This window comes from Colletes latitarsis, chromosome 11 (assembly GCF_051014445.1).
Source record: "Colletes latitarsis isolate SP2378_abdomen chromosome 11, iyColLati1, whole genome shotgun sequence".
Classification (NCBI taxonomy): domain Eukaryota; kingdom Metazoa; phylum Arthropoda; class Insecta; order Hymenoptera; family Colletidae; genus Colletes; species Colletes latitarsis.
The window spans coordinates 23818805-23841125 of record NC_135144.1 but is presented as its reverse complement, the minus strand read 5'-3'; the positions used below and the strand labels follow the sequence as shown (position 1 = coordinate 23841125).

At 42.4% G+C, this 22321-nt stretch overlaps 1 protein-coding gene across 11 annotated transcripts in view; it reads left to right on the top strand.

The window, feature by feature from the left end:
- Nucleotides 1-22321, top strand: part of By (focal adhesion protein tensin) — a 215089-nt gene that overhangs the window by 177169 nt on the left and 15599 nt on the right. For 10 of the 11 annotated variants that reach the window (XM_076777972.1, XM_076777983.1, XM_076777978.1 and 7 more), the window contains 2 exons: nucleotides 17882-18165; nucleotides 18467-19077. In XM_076777972.1, coding sequence (XP_076634087.1) covers nucleotides 17882-18165; nucleotides 18467-19077 — 895 coding nt within the window. The remainder of the gene's footprint in view (nucleotides 1-17881; nucleotides 18166-18466; nucleotides 19078-22321) is intronic. The other variant, XM_076777976.1, reaches the window with a different exon arrangement.

Sequence of the window (22321 nt, the reverse complement as noted above, 5' to 3'; positions counted from 1 at the left end):
GGACGCAAACGTCGTCCGTCGATATTGTCAAGTAGAATGTCATAATTACGCCGCTTTCTTCGACGATTTCTAGTCCGCTGTCGTTGGACTATTTGCGCCGTTCACCAACGGCAATATTTCTTCGGGAAGACAACGCGATCTCTCCGGGTTGTTGGCTTGTTCGCCGCTCGCCGCTTTCAATTTGTTGCTGAACGTTGCAGTCCCGACCTTTGGCTCGCGCTGGGACCGCTGGCATATCGCGAACATCACGACTCGCTCGAAACCGAGACATATTGGCGAACGTAATTGAAAAGCTTGTTTCCCGAACGCTTCGAACAGCTAGCTGGGAAAATCGTGATTCCGTCGTAACATTACTCGACCAGAAAATTATTTTAATGACAATAATAGTTGCCATCAGCTTCCATGCGTTTGACGTAGACGAGGAATAAGCGAATAGATAAGCATGCATCTGCAGTCTGTAAAGCGTGTTGCACCTAACATCGCGATCAATTCGACGATCTGTAATAATTTGGATCCCTCGAATTATACATAATGTTCCGTGTGTGGCTGTTGGGCAACAAATTTAATGGTTTTAGATACGAAATGGAAACTAGTATTATTACCAGTCAGTAAAAATAATTTTTAAACAATTACTGACTTATAGTACTCTTCACTTTATTACCATAATCGTATATAACATTTCCACGTGTAAGAATTAATTATGTTTCCTTTTAATTCGATTAAACGGCTGGTTGAAAATTGGACCACGAATTAAGCTCGTTCCAGTTTTATCCGAGTTGTCGCGTTCTTCGTTCCCGAGTAAAAATAATCGTTGTTTACGCGAGTGATTTGAACGAAAGGCGTGAAACGCGAGCCTCGGTGGGACGAGCGGCCATTTCCGCGATCCTTTTGCTAATTACTCGGCGTCGAGTAAGATCGACGTCCGTAACGAAGTCACGCCATTCCCGGGACCCGGTTCGAGCCCGCCATAAAAGGGCGAAACGGTTGCACAATGGGTATCGAAGTGATGAAATAAAAAGTACAGAGCGAGCGCTCGGGGTTGGAGTAAACAATGGTGACGTAACAGCAGGAAGACGTACGACCGAGCGACAAGACAATGGGCTGTTGTCTTTCTTTTCTCTGTCTTCATCCCCTTTGCTGTCTCTTTCCCTCTGGGTCCCCACTCTTTAGGGAGCCTGGACGACGAGCGTTTTCTCTTCTCGTTCTGCCGCGCAATTTCTTCGACAGCGAGCGAACAAAAGGCTGAGATCGGGCCGTTGAAACGATTTTTGAGAGTCAGCGTGCCAGTGCTTGCGCTCTTTGTTTCACCAGGTCGGGATAAAAATAATTCCCTTCGGCGTTGGACTGGAGACGTTTGCTCGAAATCGATACGTCAGGGTGAAACGAAGGGAGGAGCTCGTCTTTTTTCTCCGACCGAAGAATCCCGCTCGTAAGTTTGTTTGCGGTGTCGGTTAAATCGGGAGGAATCGATTTCTTCATCGGTTACGAGATCCAAATATTTTTCATGGGGATAAACGAAAGGAGGATATAGAGGTCGCGATATAAATTTCAGAAAAAAGAAAAATAAAGAAGATGGAAACAAAGCGTCTCGCGCGTAAAAACGGCGTATAAAGATTTTACGAGGACGTAAATCTAATTCGAGATATCGTTATGGTGGTTTTTATTTAACGGTCCGGCAATGTGTTTGCTGACGATTGTCATACAAAATCCATTTTTCATCCATCATTTTTTTATCACGTTGGATCAAAAATGTATGCATGCTGTCAAATCTGTATAATTGTTGATATTGGTATTTTTAAAGTATCAGGTGTTTTCTAAACCTTTAAACGCTGCCTTGAAATACTCTTTTTGCATGGTTGAGAATTTTGCAATTTTTAATCCTTCAATTTAATTTGTGGTAGAACGTAACGCAAATAACTATTTTATATATTGTATTCGATTTTAATCTTATCCTAATGTAATCGTAACAGACTTAATTTTGTTTCGTCGTCTTCTTCCTATTTATTTTATTAAAAATTTTCTTTTCAAAGCTACTATTTCATTGTTACTATTAGTGCTGGTTTTTTTTATTAAACTGATGTCTGATTTATCATTTTACGATATGTATAATACCTATTTTTAACTTATCAGTCTATTTATAGTTCTTAGAAACTGTAAAACCTAAATTCCTAGAACTGTGATTATGAACATAACGCTTCAAATTTGTATTCATGTTATGCATTATTACTCAAATTGAAACCCGGTGTAAGCCTCTATGTGCGACGTCTCAGGTAACAATAGGTCGCACGACCTGTGACAATGAGTTACGTGGCAATAAATAAATCGGCTGGCTGTAATATAAGGGGTAGTTTCTCTAAAATGGAAGAGTAACATTAACTAAATACGGTGCAGTACATAACACTGGCATCATTATATGTTAACAGTGCTTTGTTATCAAATATTTCAATGAGACTAATATAAATCGACTATATTCATCGTACGTAAAATTAGTTACTATTTGCCGTTTAAATTGTAATTTTAGCTAGAACTAAAATATATTCGTAAATTTCAATACGTTTAGAATCTTTGGAAGTCGAAACGAAGTAAAATAAACGCGAGCTTCGAAAAGAGGTCGCCACAGCTGACCGGTTAATTTGAAATAATCTATTTTCTACTGTTTCCCGTAAAAGTTTGTAGATGATCAGTGATGAATCTTCGAGTACAAAGGATTGAAAAGTGAGGGAAATGAATTTCCTGGCAACGAACGAGCGATCGAGATTCGGTTCCCACAGTTTGGCGTTTCGGTGGATCCAGATCGCGGGATCGCGTCGCCGCCTCACCTTACGCACGAACCGTGCACGCGTCCTTGTCCCAGATTGGCTACCTAGGAATACCACTACCACTTGCCAACGGTAGCTGACCAACTTTTCGTTCTGTCCTCGTCACTGGCCGACAGTAGAAATAGCCACGATACGCTCGGACGAGCGGGAACTGGTGGTAGTGAAACAACAACGGCGATCTGGATTTACCGGTGATGAATCATACACGCGGCCGGCCACGATTTTCGATAACCGGATCGGGATATTTCACCGCGTTAATCTCGAGCACAGGTGGCTGCGAAAATGTTACCCGCGTTATCGAATTTGCAATACACCTCGGAATTCGATGTTCGGAATAATCGTTGACCTTTGTGTCGATGGATGAGATAAGAGGATTGGCAGGGAACGCGATACACGAAGTGGATTTATAACGCAGGTGTTGTTTCGCAGATCGAAAGCAGGGAGGAATCGGTTGGTCAGTTTTTGAAATTAATCGGTAGCGTTATTCCCTATCTTTATTCTATATCAAACCGTACTATCGAAACTTCTGCAACTTTTACGGTGTCCTTCGATAATCAATAGACGTACGTGACAAATTTTTTCTCGGTACGTTCTTTCAAGAATCAGAAGCAGTTCCTCTGAATTAGCGAAACTAAAGTTTAACAGGTTGAACTTAAAAACTTTAGAAACACTTGGAGAGTTAGAGCTGTTAGAACTACCGAAACATTCGAACTTTGGTCTGCCTAGAGTCAAAGAACTTTGATTCACGGAACTATAGTGCTACTAGGTAGTTCCCTTTGGCCTTAAAAAGTAACGTACAATCGCGATAAAATTTAGTGGGTATCCAGAACCTCTTAAACTCTTGAATTGAGGATTCAACGATTCTCCAAATCTCTGGAATTAAGAGACAGACGAGCCCACGAATCGTAGATTCGATAAGCCTTACTTGACTCTGGACGCATCGATAAATATCTCGAAATCATGAATTAAGGATCGAGGGAGTGTCTCGAACTCTCGAATATAGAATTCAACGACGCTCCTGAATTTAGAGTTACACGAATCCATGAATCCGTAATTCGGTAGGTACCCCGAACCTTAGAAATAAAACTGAACTCGTGGATCCAGAGTCGTGTGTTCCTCAAAATCTCTAGAATTAAGAGACACGTAAACCCACGAATTATAGAATGAGCCTCGTTGGTTCTAGAGGCATCAACGAACCTCTCGAATTCATGAATCGAGCGCCAAGTGCTCGCGAATTCAGGATTCAGTGCAACCGAACCGTGCCAAAGTTTCGAGTATTTGGGAAACTGATGCTAGAATTGCACAGAGAATACGGCTAGAATTGTCGAACGAAAGGAATAGTTTAGTCGATGAGAGAACATCGGGAACGATTGGTGTCGTTTAAAAACATAGACGATCGCGCAACCACGGAATTCTGCATGCAACACGTGATGACGGCGCTCATCTACGATCTAGTTACCTCTTGCGGTGCATTTATGTAAATTTCGCGTGACATATGAGCCCATTATGCGGCCTGACCTCAGCATCAAGTGGGCTATTATTAGGCTACCGTGGATTCAGCTCGTCCTATACTTATTTAACGCGGATCTGTCCAGCGGCCAGTGCGGGTACGCGTGTATCCTTAGAGAGGGACGATGAACGTGATTAGTAATCGTTACGAAAGTCACGTATGATTCTCGCGTATGTACATTGGCATACTTGATACCAACACGCGTTGTTTGTAGGTTGCGGCACGCGTCTTTTATTGCCGCGTTCGCGACGAACGATCGAATTACGCGATACTCTTGGCGAATCAAGGATGATGATAGATTACGAATGAAACCAGCACTCGTATGCTTAATTACCTTGTTAGTCTTCTCTTCGTCTCCTTGGTTAAACGAAAAAATTTAATTATCGAAACGATGAATATTCAGCACGAAAATCTTTAATATAATTGGATATATTTCCGAGTTGATATCTCTCTGCACGCGGATGGATGATGGTTTTGGAGTCAGGTACAAAAGTATTGGACCGATATTACTAACGGAATAGAAATCACAGTTTATTTCGAGTGGTCCGGTCAGCGGCCGTACGACAACTGAGTTCAGTATCGAAGCGTTTCGGTTCGGTTCGATTCGAAACCGGGAACAAAAGATTTGTCGCATGGTAAACACCGGTAACCGTCTCACGCGTCGCGTCCGTTATTGTCTTAATAACGGCGAATCCGAAACAGGTTATCTTCTGGAAATTGCGTACAATATTATGTACTTTACAAAAGGAAAATTAACCGAAAGGTTTCTATTAGTTATGTTATGGAAATTGAAGTTTATTACGGTAGAAATCGTGAGTTTCGATCCGATTGGTAAACTTTGTTTCACCTTTACGTAAGGTTGAATTTCTAATGAATAACCAAAGCTGTTCGACATTGATATCAATTGCAATTTATAATTAAATCACGAAACAGCGGTTTCGTAAATGTCGCATTTTCGTCGTGACGTATGTAGCTGATGCTTATATTTTATTATTTGTACACGATGCTTCCAAGACCTTGTATTTTATTGTATGTCTTAATTGTACGAGCAGTTACGAAGATTACGAAGATAAAATTGTTAGAATCAAGTTTCACGACGTAATAAAGTCATCAATCTCTCGAGAAACAAATCACTTTTTACGAGATAAACGAAACCTAACGCTGATATTAACCCATAGCAACTATCAAACTTATTACGATGTAGCCGTGTTTGCATCGTTTAGATATTTAATTGTAAACATGCTTAAAATAATGTGTCAGTATCTAACGAGGTGAAATAAAAATAGAAACTAACAAAATTATGTTTCAGTGTTTAATAAAAGATAAATAAATCTTGACGAGTATCGCGATTAATTTCGAAAGCGATCTATCAAAGAAGACGACCAATTTCGACGATTAGAGGCGTTGTTGCGCGACGTTTGCAAAGTGATTAGCAAAGTAAAAGTCATCGTGATTGGCGAGCGTGTAATTAACAAGCGCGAAGTATATTGTGACGGACTGGTCCTGAAAATTAGCAGTCATCGCGCGTTACGATCGAGCACGCATTCTGTCGCCGGAACGGTCCCTCATAGATGCGTATTACGCGTTATGGCACGTGTCCTTTGCGAACGTGATCGCATAGTGGCCGGTGGAATACTCGTTCTTACCTGTACGCGTGTGCGTGGCCTTTCAGCGCGCGCAATCGCATCGGCGGATGATGAATTATTAATTGCCGGCCATTCATTTGCACCGAGGTGCTACCGGTCTACGCGGCGATTCGCACGGATCTCGATTAAAACGGCGCGCACCGTAACGCGATATGCAACTACACGTCACGCAACGAAAGAAACACGATTGTGTTTTACGTGCGTTGAACGCTGACGATAATTGGCCGATGGTGTTCGATTAATCTCTGTTTTATACCCCGGTGCAACAACTCGATCCTGAAACGTTCGCGTCCATCACAAGTTTTGGATTTCAACAACGTTCAATTTTTCATTTTGTTTCATCTTCTCACTACCTATTGATCTCGATAGTTTTTAAAATTGATCAACAGTTTTATCGCTTATTAAAAGTACAAAATTTCTGTATGGTCCGTGTACACGGAAACAATGTATTATAGCGAGTCTCTTCAACGTAATTTTCTTCGAGGGTTGTCGTATGAAATTTGTTTCTCACCTTCGGTCGTTGAAAATTACCAATTTTTTCCTTGGCAGTATAATAAAAACGAACGGGCTTTTTGAAGTTACAAAGAAGAAAAGAAAGCACACCAAGTTTCACCAAAAAAAAATAAAAATAAGTTGCTTGTACTCTGACGTTTAAATCTGTTTCGAAAAGGTTTGTTTTTAACTTAAGTACAAGTAGAATATTATTGGCCCATTTTATCGATAGATATTATCTATGATACTATAAGTGGAGAGTTTCGTAATGTTTATTTCTCAGAAGGTGGAGTTTGTAGGAAAGTAAACGTTGGATACGAGGTTTCTAGTGGCCCTGAACGTTAAAATACTCGCCGCTTTCGTATGCAGAACACATAACCCACTAACTACTGTTTTAGAGCTAGACTTAAAGCGTACAAAAAATAATAAAAATATTTCGTATAAATAGATGTCCCACTTGACCCAGTTTCCACAGTTACAGTAGTTTCTGCGTTGCCTGAAATATTCTCGCCGAATGATTACCTTACACCTCTGTATCAACTTGAGCTGATTTACAAGGGTCTGCCGAAGCAGTGCATAGGATATTAAACGTTATCTTTAAATAGTCGATTAAAATCACTCGTAGTAGGTCTGTTGAAAGAATGATATAAACAGTGAACAGTGGTTGCAGTACGGTTCGGCCAGTGAAAGCAGTACGTCTGTCCACTGCCCACTGTTTCCACTTACGCTAAACTCAAAGTCATATTCTTTGAAAACGAAGTCTCAAACGGGACAAATTTCATTCCTTACTTTTAATTCGTTCTTAAATATATTTTCAAATCAGTAATTCTATATTGTGCAATTTATATTTATGCACGTCATACGTAGATACATATATATTTCTGAAACGCTGCAATATTTCCCAATACGATATCCAGCTTGCCGAAGTTTCTGAAATTCTAACGAGATATTAACACCTTACTTCTACGATTAGTATCGATTGTATTGTACGAACAAATCTAAACAAAATTAAAAAGTATTGGTTTGACAAATTATTTGAAATTAAATCGTACGTCGAGGGGTTAATGTTGTATTTATGGTTTTTCTAAAAATTGAACTGCACGTTGCACGAGTACCGCTAAAGTGTACATATAAAAAACAAAGACGTTGGATCTTTTATATCTATTTTTATTAGTATCGCGTTCGTGACTGTCTACGCGTTACGATAATCGTCGACACGAGAACGGTCTGCCAGCATATTCTGCGAGCGCGCGACGCGTTAAACGAAGCGCCGAATTCAGCGGTGCGAGCACGTCGAGAGTACCGTTTCTCTCCATCAGGCTCAGTCCACACGACGCGGTTCGCGCGTGCACGCACGAAATATCGACTCAAACGATCGACCACGACGAGGACAACGGACGAAGCCCGGTTGTGCGGAGCCGAGTGTTGCCGTAGAAGGACTGGCGACTGGAGGCCAGTCGAATGAGTAGAGGGGCCAACGCGGACACGCAATACCCGCACGCTTCGAAAGTACACGCGACTCTCTCGCACACGATCATACGTAGGTCAGGAACTACGAACCACGCGAACAACCAGGGTCGTAGACGCGCTGAAGTTACGCTTCGAGAACTCGACCAGACAGGCAAAGATTTTAAAATTTTGACGGAAACTATCTTCCACCGTTCTCAGACGAAACTTACTGTTTTTAGTTTTCGAGAAAGACTCGGCGTGAAAGAGTTTTCTTACGTTGAGCGTGTATGAAGGAGTTTGGTAAGGTTTGGAAAATTGCTGATATTAACAGGTTCACTGTCACGCTTTTGGATACACCACTAGGATATCGGACAGTGAACGCGTTAAACTTATTTTGATAATGCTTTAAAATACGCGTATCAAGATTTACGTATTCGAATAACGTCCAATAAGTGACCTGAATAAATAAAAAATAATCGGACCGTTTCGATAGTTGGCAACGGGGGACCAAGCGACGCCGAAGAGGACTCATTAAAATCCGCGCGCCAGCAACGCCGTCCGCGCTAACAATAACCGCGTGAAACGCACACAAGCCTACACCGTGAAACGTGCACAGTCGCGTGTCTATTCCGCTGGTAATTGCATCCCGGGAGAGACGAGCACGCACGCGGAAGCTCCGGGTGCACGCGGTTGTTCCGCGATCGAGCGACTCGCGACGCACGAAACTGCCATCGCGCTACCGTGGATCGTTTTATGCGCCGGTTGCACGCGTGTTTATCCGGAGACGGACCGAAACTTGGCCGTGCTCGACGGCGGTTTCTCGCGTAGGAAGAATCGAGGCCTGCCTCCAATGACGATGACGATATCCCGGTCGCTGGTACTCGTGAACGATGGCGATGGTGTGACGCGGTCGGGTGGTGGTGGTTGATGCTGATCGCGATGACGGCGGTGGTAGTGGTGGTGATCAGCATCGTGCAGCATTTGCAACGTACAGTGCCGTTTCTGTGCTCCCGGTGAACGGAACGCGAGTTTGTTCTCTCTACGTTGCCTGAAGAAACCCCTTTCCCCGCGGTACCCGGTGCTTCTCCACCACGGTGATCCGGAGATTCGTGTTCCTCGGACGCTGCTTGCGAGTTTACACGTCCAAGGTGAAGTTATCGTATCTTATTTGATGGTTATTTGGGGAAATAATTAACTTTCCGGAGAATATTCTATAGAAGATTGCTCATGGTGGCGGTGGGATTTCAGTACGATTTAGTAGTATCGAATGCTTTCGAACCGTGTGCAACGTGCGATGGACGCCCATCGGCGTTCGGAGCATGTGATTAACGAACGTAAGTGCGATGTACTACTAGATCTCTGTAGCGATCGTTGCTAACGTGAATATGACGTTATTTGTATTGATGAAAGTATTACGTAGTGGTCGAATATCAACGGATATTGTAAGGAGAAAGGAAAACCATGGAAGGAATCCACGGATCATACTCGATTTAATCAGCCTTCGCGAGTCCTTCGACTCGAACAAAAATTACTCGATTCCCCTTACTCGGGACACCAAATATCTTTCTCTGTGTAGTACCTTAATGAATCTTGAATTTTTTTAACAACTTTGTTCTCCAACATATACGATTTCGAGTAGACGAGTAGAGAAAGTAGAGTTCAGCGAGTTGGGTGTTTTACAGCCTAACTCCGAAAGAAAATACTGCCAAGTACAATAAGAAAAGGTACATTGGCCTCAGCTGAGTCGAAATGGAAGGCAGATACTGTACGGAGCTATAAAGATTGCTCCTGAGTGATATGCACGATGTGAAACATTCGAGTCTTTGTGCCTATAAAGTGCGTTAGTTTATACGATACGGAATGATAGTCGACAGTGAAATAACATTCTCGATCTCTCCGGACTCCATAACGTACGTAAGGAAGGAGGGCTTGGAATTCAGTAGTGCACAGACATTCTCGGTATACGAAACTAAACTTATAAAGGGGTATATTAAACACACGTCTTTTTGGGTTAAATTGTTATAACAACTAGAACATTCTTCTGTCAAGCACGACGAATTTTATATCAGAGCTTTCTAGCACGAATGCACACCATACGTCGTTCCATAAGAAAAGAAATTTCATTCAAAAACTAGCACGAGTTACGAGGGAAACGACAAATACTCGACGTCTACGGTCAAAATGCAAACACGTGACCAATCATGGTAAAGCATATTCTCTGTGTTATCCACTCGATCGCGTTGTTCCTATTGCAATTTTCTTTTACAAAGATTTGTTTTACACCATGATATCTATATCTCGAGGATGTGCATAGCGGCTCGCCACGCCCCCGTTCGGTTCGTATTTTTGTCACCGTGTGCGAGGAAGGTATATTCCGTCTGGATCGTTGCCCACTTCCCATCGGTGTCTCATGAATCTCTATAAGGCCGTCAAACGAGTAATTCGTCCGTACATCTCCCTTTCTCTTTCTTCGTTTCGCGCGAGCGAGTACACGGCCATTTCTATCTCTCGCTCGCTCGACGGTTCTTTCTCCTCCGAAAGATAATCACCGACCGTGCGCCGGTCGCGCGAATAAAAAGAAACTGGCTAATGGGAAATTTTACTACCGTCCAATTCGCGGTGCACCAAACACTTTTCCAATTCGAACAAATAGACACTGAAATAGACACTGGGAAACCGAACAGTTTAGTTACAAGTCGGTAAAACTTGATTTTCCAAGCTTTGTACATTTATTTTTATTACTCGTACAGCGTGTATCTATAATTACGACTCATCGTTCCTGAACACACTTTTAATTTACCAATCTCTGTCTTAGATTCGTTACTTTGATTTAGAAAGTTTCTTAACTTTTCTACGATCGTTGTGCTGTTTTTAATTGTCATTCTTAAGATTTCCTTGCACATAGTAAAAAAGTTGCTATCATTTTTATTTACATTCGTCAAAGTGGAAAGAAAAAAATCGTACGCATTTTGCTGTTTATCGATCTCTGAGAAACGAAATGACCACCATTAGTGTTCCGAAATTGACGAGTCGCCCAACCGGAAAATGGAGTGAGAGACGAGGCATGGCGAGTAATCCATCTGTTGCTAGTTACCCCGTTTGACGGTGCCATAAGCTGGTTGGTAATCTGCGTTCATCGTGAATGGAGGGAAAGGGAGGGCGTGAGCGAAAGGGTAGAAAATAAAGAGGCAGAAAACCGTCAGGGGAGAAAGGGTGAAGGGGTAGGGAGAACCGGCTAAAGCGATGACGTCTCCGCGCGAGAATCTAATTACCATATTCACCTCGACGCGTAACGCTGTACTGCGATCCGCCGGTTGCTTATTAATACGTACACTCTGAGACACGCAGAGAATCGAGGAATCGGGGTGGAAGGAAGAAACCCAGGGGAGTTCTGGCCCGATACTCGAGCAGAATGTATTGCCGCGTTTCAATGAATTCCATTCCACGGATCCCGGGGAAATACGGCGCTTTCTAGCGACGCCTGGATATTTCCTCGCGTGCCGTAAAGACACACGGGTCCGAGCAACAACCGGCGTCCATTAAACAGCGTGAAACGAATCTTCGCGATGGGATTCGTTGCACGTGGAGAGTACATTGCCGATTAAAAGTTTGCGTCAGATTACGCGGGCGCTATTTGCAAATTAACGGAGAAAAAAGAAAGGGTTCGGCTAGTTTTTGAAAAAATACTAGAATATCGTAACTAAAATATTGGTACTAATTCGTACATGGTAAAATAGTTGATTTCTATTATGAGAAGAGGAAGATTTTTATTACGACAAGATACGAATAATGCATGCTTCGACTCTGAATTATGCAGATAGTAACATTAAACAATTATTAATACTGATACCTTCGAATGTAAGTTACTTGATTTAAGAGCCGAGTTTTTACGTTTACCAAATTCCTAAATTATTGTTTTGCCTTTTTTTTATTACGAATACCATATTTTCAATTTTATGTAATTCAATTAAAAAACAGACAATCTGTATCAGGAAAAAACGCATAATATACTACACTCCCGTGCGCATATTTAAGGCTTAATAAGTATTCTAGTTCACCTTGGTTTAGGAAATGGTAGTTATTAGACACTCCAGAACCGTAGTCTATAATATATTAAACGGAAAACGGTCTCGAACCAATGATTAGTCTTCGAGTAACGCGGTAATCTCTTTTTGTGGATGCAGGACATGTAGTAAACACAGTCACACGTACATATACATACGTAGTTCCATAGAATCTTATTGGTATTTAAGCGTGCAATTACAAATTAGTTGCGCTATTGGAAGATTTACATTATACAATCTGTAAACCTTCTTTTTGGAAGTATATTTTCCGGGAAGGTGATGGTTCTGAAGCAGTGCTTCTCAATCTTCTCCAAATGTCCAATTTTATGAATGGTTATCATAATATATATATATTATACTCGACACGTAAGTTGTGGAAACCTAAAACCTCATCAATAATGGATTTTGCGACCCATAGATGTTTAGTAGCACTGAAAAAAATAAAGTTATAGTGATGTAGAACCGCCTGTCAGAAATAATTAAAAGTCATGTCTTCTACTGAACCGGTATTTTCCATAGCTATCGATACGTATGAATGTTTTTCACTCATTATGTAATTACTGTTTTATACGTATCAGTTTTGTTCGAACTTTTTGAACAAATATAAAATATGGTGATAATTAGATTATATATATTTTGTAAGATATGTTAATATGGAAAATGTACGCAAAATTTATGTAGAATATATTCCATAAATCAACGTAGTGATATTAACATTTCATAATGCAAGGGTGCGTATAATGTCGATGCGTTTAGAATGTTTTTCATGTTCAGCATAAATACATAAAATCTGCGGTCTAGTGATAATTCAAGGAAACACTTAATGATGCCAAAACTAAATTATCACGTTATTTACATAAATACTGAATATTTACGCACAGGAGGTTGTGAAAATCATGCGCGCCAGAAGTTGTAAAATAAAATTAATAGTGTCGTTTCAATACAATAATCATTGGAAAGTTAAAAATTAATATTATGTCATTGAACATGTTTCAAAAATAGTAGTAACTTATTCGTTGAAAATTCTGTCGAAAAATTATTTTTAAAATATGTTTTCTCACCTTATAATCAAATCGTGCGATTGAAATTACAGAAGTAAACTTTAAAATCTATGGTTGAAACATAGTAAATAAAGACGAAACCAAATAATGTGAAATTGTATCCGCTTACGCTATCAAATGGAAAAACATCGAAAGCAACGTAAGAAAATTGATATTTACATCGCTTTTCAAACAAAAAAAAAAAATACGTGTATCTTTGCTTTCGAACCAAAGTGTATCTCGTTGCAAGCAGCGCCGTGTCTCGTTAAACGTCTCAGCCACTTCGGGAAGCATGGTGTTTCCCATAAATGCCAGAGAAACGTTTTCGTAAACATATTTCTCAGACGGTAACGAGTGTCCTGGGCGCATAAAATGTGCATACTAGTGACGTTAAAGAGTGCGAAATGAAATTAGATCGCGGTCGTTAGGCGAACCGCGTCGCTGAGTACACATCAGGCGATCCTCGTTGTTCGGTCACCATTAATTTCATCGTTTACTTAGCGGAGTGCAGCGAGCACGCAACCGCGATATTTAAGTGCAATTGTTTACGACGCCCGGTGCTCGCGAAGACGACCGTTTCGTCGACCGTTTCCGACGCGTGTGGCTGGAGAACGCTTTATCCGGCTCGCTACTCGTCTCTCTTCGAGAAGATACGGTTTATCGCTTCCTCTATTAACTCGATTTAATGGCGCGTACCGCCAAATCATTCCCTGATATCGCAGCTTCTTCTTCTTCTCTCTGGATTCTCCTGTCTTATCGTACGAATAAAATCATCGGAGGATATTCCTCATAACTGACTATACTCGAATTTATTTACAGAGATATCCTACTATTCAGTTCGTTCATTCTTATAATCAACAATTTCCTACCTTGAATTTTACACTCTCCAAAAACGAACGAACGTTCATATTTATTCGATCTTATTTATCTAGTCGATACTGAAAAATATTTCACGCAAAAATTAAATAGCTTCGAGGGAATCATAATTCGATGCAATTTATTTTTCTTTTTAAAATAGAATCATAGATTTACTTACCATAGCTCCAATGGAGTTCGATGTTTAGCGAGCGTTTCGAGTCGAGGAATAATCGGTGCGTAACCATCGGACTCGTCGGATCATTAGCCGTGAATCGAGAGTCGAAGCCACACAATAAGTCGCGCTCGATCGATTTCGTCCTTGGCGTTGATCGGTATTTTCGTCGATGCGCGCGGATGCAAAAGGAAACGGCGAGATCCGCGAGTCCCAGCAACGGAACGAGCAGAGAAACGTAATCGTTGCGTGGACGTATCATTTGGCGCAATAAATCCGCGCGTATCGCGAGCAACTATTGGCCGACGGCGACATCGTTATCCCTTGGACGATCTACGAGAGTCGCAGTCGCAGCTGCAGCTAGCAGTGTTAAGTGCTCGTCGTAGATCGGCTGGATCCACTCGACGGTGTTCGCGTCAGTGCTAGAGTGATTAGTGAGTTTTCTCTGTTGTTGTCTTACCACCGTTTATCGAGATAAATCGTCGTGATGCTAACAGACACTTTGTAGTAAAAAACATCTTGCGCTAAACTACTTCCATGTACCAAAAATGTGAAAACACGTAGATCGTTGATAATTAAAATTCATCGTTTTACAAATTACTTTTGGTCATCGAGAGATGCTCGTCAAGAATTCCGGGAGCACGAGTAGGTAGGGAGTAAATCGTACCCACCGTTGATTTTAATACTCAATAGCGTACTTAAAGGGGAACAAAATAGTATTCAGGATAATTGGATAATGTTCCTCGTAAGAGTAAGCGAACGAAATTTGGTTCCGTTCGAAGCTAAACGGCGTTTTAGTTGGAGGATTCAAGATGCCTTAATTGACGTCTCCAAACACACAACTCGAGGATGCGGCACCTTACCCGTAGGCGTCTCTTTCGCTCCACGTCGATGAGGATCTCCTTTAAATTAGATCCACCGAACTCCCAAATTCTGCCCTCGGGCGACTTCCTTCTCAGAACACATCCGAGGTGGTCCCTCTGTAGGTGGTGTCCAATTAGTTCGAAACGCTGTATTTCGTTTACGTTATCCTTCTGACGTTTATGGTAAAAGTCTGTACACCGCGAACAGAATTCTAATGTTTAGGTAATTATTTATACTTCGCAAGTTTGGAAGTTTATAAAATACGAATGTGCACTTTTATAAACACAAAGCGTTTTTACTATAAAATGGTGGCATTTCGACACTTTGAACGTCGCTGAAAAATTAACACAGGGTTTCCAATACTGTCTCAATTTCCTTGTATTTCAAGAAGTCTGAAAATACGTATGATTTAAATCAACTTGAGTCTGATAGGGGACAACAATCGGGCATTCTTTTAAAAAATTTTATTAGCTACTTTGATAATTGAAAATTAATATAATTGTTCTATCTATGAATATCCACAATTTTTTTTTGAATTTTTTTTTATTAAATTAAATCATCCAGAAAAAACTCAACCAAAAACGAACAGAATTTTTGCCCGTCGTTTAAAGTCGTTCACGGTGAAATTTATCGCAGGTGCGAACCGTACGTATTCCATGGCCGTAGTCACGGTTGGCGATAAAGGTATCAGTGTTATAACAGCTCCCTGCTTATCGCGTTTCGCAAATATTCGCGGGATTTACTGCGTCGTTGGTTTTCTCCTCGACACGCATTCGACGGCCATGGCACTCGACGCCATTTAGATTCTTCTTCTCATCAGCCTCCGAAAGAGGCTGTACGCGTTGGTAATAATCTGTTGATCTCGATCGACGGTCGGCAAACGGCAACACGCTCGCTGTTTCTCGGCGATACGTTTCTCATTGAATGTGTGTGCGTGTACGCGTTTGCGTGCGGGTGTTAAATGCGTTCCATCTGCCGGCGAAGCGAGATTGGACGTCATTGATGAGCCAGCCTCTGGCTCGCGAATAGAATCGGCGAGAAACGCTCGAATAAAAATGATTTATACCTGCCGCGATGCGTCGAACAGATAGCGCCGTTACGGATTCAATTCAGATGAGATCCCTTGCGCGGACCCTGTTGCATCTACCCGGTGTCCTTCGCATTTTTGCGTCCCCGCAAGTTCGTCTTCGAAAGGCAAAGAAACATTTAGCTATGTTCTGACCCAATTTTCTTAAATTAATCGCTGGGAAGACGCGTTTAAATACCCCTGATGATATCATTGCGTAATTTTCCGTTGTTTAAACCTAAGCGACGCGTCTGGAGATCGAAGAAAACCGACTCTTTTACACAAATTCTTGCAACGTTGTTGACAATTAACACAATTTGTGATGATCGTTTACGTATAATTACGAATAAATATATAGTCGCGTAAAACATTGACAGTTTTTGGAATTGTTTGAAATATTGTATAGCAAATGTGCTGCAACGGAGGATAGGGCGAGCCAAGGTAATTTTGATGTTGCACGTTTCGCGTATCAGAGTACCATTTTTTTAAACAGGTACGAGTCGGTAAATCTTGTATGGCCGGTTCTGATTCTTGAAATAGCATCTCTCGATCTTGTCTCGTGTGATTATTCAAAATATTCACTTCGTAGAATTCGTCTTTAATTGACAGCAGACACAGAGGGACTGCGAATTTAAAGTTTTTCAATGTTCAAAACGCGTAGAGACGTCGAGGTATTATTTGTAACAATAAGCTCATACTCAAGGTTCGTATCTACCATTCGGATTTAAATAATCTGACACCTACTATTTTAATGTTCCCAGGAATTTACAGAATTAAAATACAAGATCGAACGTGGGGTAGTCGACTGGAATTGGTTCGACCAGAATCTACTTTTTAGGTATAGTTTCGTAACGTGGATTATGCAAATAAGTGGGCTCGCTCTGACCTCACCGCACCAACTAGGGTTAATATTTGGATCACGAACGTTCTCGGGAGATGTATTTTAGTGGTTCGTAAACGGAAGAGACGTTCTCGGAATGGTGTCTTAAGATGGTCGTCGCCATTACGCGAGGGGGATTTCTGGAAATCCAGATAAAATCCTCGATAGCTCGTTCTGGGACGTCGTCGCGTGAATTCTTCTTTCCGTTGGTCGCGAACTTCGACTTTCTTCGACCTCCGCTCGCGGATAACCTACCGCAAGGATTACGTCAGTCCAGTTGCTAGCACGTGAATTATTCAAGCGTGACATAACAACACGGATTAGCGTTAAATTGCCGCGACGTTCTCGAAGGAGAAAGGGCGATATAGAGACTGGACGGTTGTTAGCCTCCTCCTTCCAATTAATCCGTGGAACTTCAACGGTAAACGATTTACAGTCGATTGTTCTTTCTTAACGAGTGTCTTTGTTCTACGGTGTTTGTACAAAATTATGCGATTACGCGGTTTAAGTGGTCTCCCTATTTGGGAGCCCTAAAAATGGACACTCGAGACTGTTCACTGAAAACCTGGACGCGTTTTTTAATTTTTTCAGGTGTAAATAATTTTGTTACAACTTGTTGGGCCATAAGTTCTGGCGCTTTCAAATAAAATTCAATTTTTTCCATCAAAGTTTAATACTTCCGCGAATAGTAACGATATTTCCATTGTGTTTCTAGTAAATTTTAAGTCTATCAGTTTTTACACTAATCAGCTGGAAAGATATCGTTATCACTATATTAGAGTATGCAAATAAGACTCTTGAAAATTGTGGGTACGTTAGTTTTCAATTGTCTAAACCCAAAGTTTCGATTTCGTGGAAAATTTTGTTTGGTTTGGCAGCTGCTGAGTTAAGATAGGAGAAAGAATCGCTAAAGTAATTAATTGGTATTCTTTGCTCCAATTTCTGAGAAAAATTGTATTCGTGTACGCGTCGCCGCGGTGTCTGTCGAGAAATTTAATCTGATCGTGAAATTTTTATTCAGAAGGACGAGAAACACCATTATCACCGCCGCCACCTTCAAGTTCCTCCGTTCAGACGTCACCTCGCGGATTGGGTTACACCTGCGGTCCCATAGATGGATCTTTGTACGCTGTGGTACACCAGGGTGCTGCCGGTGGTGCCCGTGGTTCACCATTGACGGTTTCCATGGACAGCGGCATCAGCAGCGCTCCGCCACAGCGACCTAGTCCGCCTGAGCCAGAGCCGGATAGTCAGGCTCATGGTGATCTTGACAAGCTCCTTCACGATATGATGCTTACTGTCGAGGTACGTTCCGTTCTCTTGCAAAAGATTCTTTCCTCGAAACGTCCCTTTTATTAGACTCTCTATTTTTATATCCTCAACATCGCGCAAGTAGATTCGATAAGTAATTTTTCCTCGATATCTGTCTCTCGAACTTTGAATTCGACCTCGTATAAAATCTCCCCCCCTTGTCGAGCATAGAATCCAAAAACAACGGGAGATTTGTTCGAGTCGCATCTTTTTGTCCGTCCTCGGGTCGGAATCCCTCCTAAAAATACTGAAGAATCCAAAGACACCGTAAGAAAGTATTTCTGTTCGCGCACAGTCGATGCCGGATCCTCCGTCGGAGGACTACAGAACGGACAGGAGCGAGAAGATGTACATTCAAGAGACCCGCAGCTACGCGAGCAGCCATACCCCGTCGACGTATTCCACCCTGAAGGACTCGTACAGGAGCTACAGCGCTGGTAAGGAGTCCAGCCCGCCGTACAATTCGAGCAGCAGCTACAGCACTCTGAAGAACGAGTATCGGGAGCCAGCCAAAATCGAGCACCGAAGGGAAGAATACGAGTATCGCGTGTCGCCCGATCGAAAAATCTCCGAGTCCTCGAACGACTCTTACAGAAAGCACACAGACTCGTTCTCGCCGCCCGGGAACATAGATTTCATCGACGAGGACATCCCTTACCACGCCAGACAGACCAGCCAACCGTTTTCCTACGGCGCTACCACGGACATGATCAAACATCAGAAACTTTCATCGCCGTCTCTGGTCAGAAAGGCTTCCGTGCGTGGCGTGGCACCCGTGGTGGACTTCGAGGACATCCTCGGTGAGAACTCGAGGAGACCCATCAGCCCCTTGAGCCCCAACACGCCGGATCCACCGCCAGAATTTGCTAACGGGCCCGTCAAGAACACTTCGGACCACGTCGATGGGTGAGCAAAACTTTTTTATTTCCGCTACGATTTTAAATAATTTCGATCCTGGTGTCCACAAACATTCTGCACTCGATCTATGCAAATGATTTTAAATGAAAACATCTAAATCGTATATAAAGTCTTAAATCACAAATATATTCTAGTTAATAATGTAATGTAAATAAAAATTACAATCGAGTCTCGCTCTACAACTCTACGAACAATTTTTCACACTCAGTCTTTTCTATAAATTAAAATCCAGTCGAAAATGTTGAGTTTGGCTATAGTAAACGCGGTGTCACAGTCCAAATATACCGAAAACCGTTGCCAGAAGAAGTGCAGTGTAGCAGAACCGTCAGAAATAATGTTCGAAACACGAATCGAAAATTGCAGAATGTTAACGACTCGATTAAACTTTATTCCCCCTCGTATCGAAAAATGATTAAAAGTTACCGTGAACGTATATGGTGGCCTACGGTTAGAGCCAAGACAGAAATTTCGCAATGGAACGCTCGAAAAACCGGCAAGCGATGTCTGACTCATGCCAGTCTCGATTAATAGTACCCCATTATTACCAACGAATCTGCAGCGCTTCCGTCCGCCCCTATATATACCTGCCAGACTGATTACAGACTTCTTTTTTTTGGCAACGTTCCCGCGAACGTTAACGTCAACTTCACCCGGTATAACAAATCCCGTAATTAAATGCGCGGACCGTCTAATAATACGTCAAGGAACGTTTCGTCGTTCGTCGGGACACGTTTCATCACGCTCGATGTGTATCGCGCGGTACGCGTATTGTGAAACGAGAGATTAGGCGAGTTTTCACGGTAGTTGGCGCGGCGGAAAACGGGAAGGAACAAGTAGGCCGTTTCGCTGGCAGAACGTTCGGTTCAGGGCTGCCAAAGTTACCATTATCGTTCCACGTCCGATACACTTTACGTCTTTTGAGTTTTCTTTTCGAGCGTCCATTTATGGAACAGTGGACGTTATAATTGTTTGTAAGATATAATATTTGTAATCGATTTTGGTTACTAGTTTTCGCGGAACTTTGCTTCACTATAGTCACAATTATTGCAGACCTCGTACAGTTTCTGTCGCAAAATGGCCTTAGTCGGTCCTTCTGGGTATATTTTCATATACCATAGAATAGATTACAAATTTGTAGAAAAATGGTCCGGATGGAGAAAAGTAAATAAAATTGACTAATAAATTTCAGCGAGATTACGAAAATAATTAACGTCGAATTTGAATTTCTTTATATTACAATTGTATGAAATGTTTTGACTCGACGTTGATAGGTTGAATGGTGATTTTAGCGCTTTTGTCGAGCTCGGTATCGCGATTCTGGGTCCTAACGATCGCGTTGGTCGCGCAGGCTCGCTTGTCGCAACGGATCGGGCCGAATCGGGCGCCGCAAAAGAGCCGCGCGCGAGAAAGACGATTCGCGCGAAAGGGAGACGGGGAAAAGCGGTCGACGCCGACGAGGGACAATTAATAAATTGTCTACCATACGCGGACGCTGTTACAGCACTCGCGGCGTATTTTCTACCGGGAATGGCGAACGCGGTCGTCGTGAGTCATTGTCGTTCGCGATGCCAGGCCGGGTTGAAAGAGAAAAGTTAGCTCGTCGGTAGACGCGCGGGAACCGATGCGTCGCGTCGTATCGCGTTATGAAATACGAGGTTCGCGGTCGCCGGATGGATATTGCGAGCAACCGCCGTTGTCGACGCGCCGATTTGTCATCCTGGCGCGTCCAATGCACCAGCTCGATGAAAAACAAGACACCGTGCAAAACGAATACACCGAGACTAGTATGAATCTTGGACACCTTAGGTTTCCCTCTCAAAAATCGCTGCGAAAGATAAGACTGGGGCTCTCAGAGCGAGAAACTAACGAATTACGATTCCTAATTCACTCGTAATTTAACCCCTTGACGTACGATTTAATTTCAAATAATTTTTCAAAACGTGTACTATTTAATTTTGTTTAAATTTGTTCGTACAAGAAATGGTCACGAGAAAGAATAGACTTCGGATGCAGACTCGTTATTCTTTTAGCTTCGTCTTATTTTGACCTACAGAATTCACTACCTAAATTATTACTCACCTTGCGAGTGAATTGTCCGTATAAATATGTTTGCCCTGATTCTCTCGAATCCGAATCGCGGAGTCGACTCGAGAGCAGCTGAGAATCGGTTAAGTCGTCCTCCCACGCGTACCACGCGGCTGTTATGCGATCGGAAAAATTATCACTCGCCAATCGCCCGCGCGTCTACATTGTATACCTACTTCTTCTACCAACGCTTCAAACAACCGATCGATCGGCGATTGGTCACGCCAGTTGCTTCATGACAGTCGCCTGCTACGTGATCCTCGATCCGTGACTTTTTTCTTAATCGCGTCGCATGGCGTCGTTCAGGTGGGAGAACGACTCAAAGTTGGATTCTCACTAGCTGTCATGTACTCTAGATGTTACTCAAATAAATTCTTCGAGTCCATAGTTTTTACAATGAATTTCTATTTGAGATATAAATTTGTCAAACTCTAAACATTAGCTTGAATGTTAATTTAGGATTCGTTCTGTATGTCAGACAGCAATGCAGTGATTTCTAGCAGAGGTACCTCTATTTAAGGGTTAAGTTTCATTGGAGTTCTCGCGTGTAAATAGGACCTGTTGCGTGCAATTTCGGCAATTTCGATCGCCCATTGACCGAGGAGGCTCCCTCCTTCCGACGCATCGATATCTTATCCGAACGGAGGAGAAAGCGGGGGTCCGCGTTTAACAAGTTTGTTAACTGTGGTTTTGCCTGGACGAGGTTCATCGAACTCCGGGGATAGCCGCGTCGCCGTAAAATACGACCCGTTTTGTGTATCGGCCCGTCCCACTGAGAACCGTGAAAATAAACGTCCTCCTCCGTTCTATCCGAGTCTCAGCCTGCGAAACCACCGAGTTTCGCCCGGATATTTATGAAAAACCGCACGGGTCCGCTACGATGGAGAAACAGGCGACGTTTATGGTCGAAGAGGTCGACAGACGTTTGGCAGGTCTGCTTTCTCAGTCGCAAAGAAGTTCTCCTTTCGGGGCTACGCACACCGTTCGTTCCTCGTCTCTTGGTTTTCAGGTTCTCCTCGCGCAGCTGTCGAAGCTCCTTCTACGGGAGCCGTTTCATCGGAAACAATCGTTAAAACTGCCGAACGTATACCGTAATTTTCATCGAAACGATAGAAACGTTATTCCACGCGATTGGAAAATCTAAACC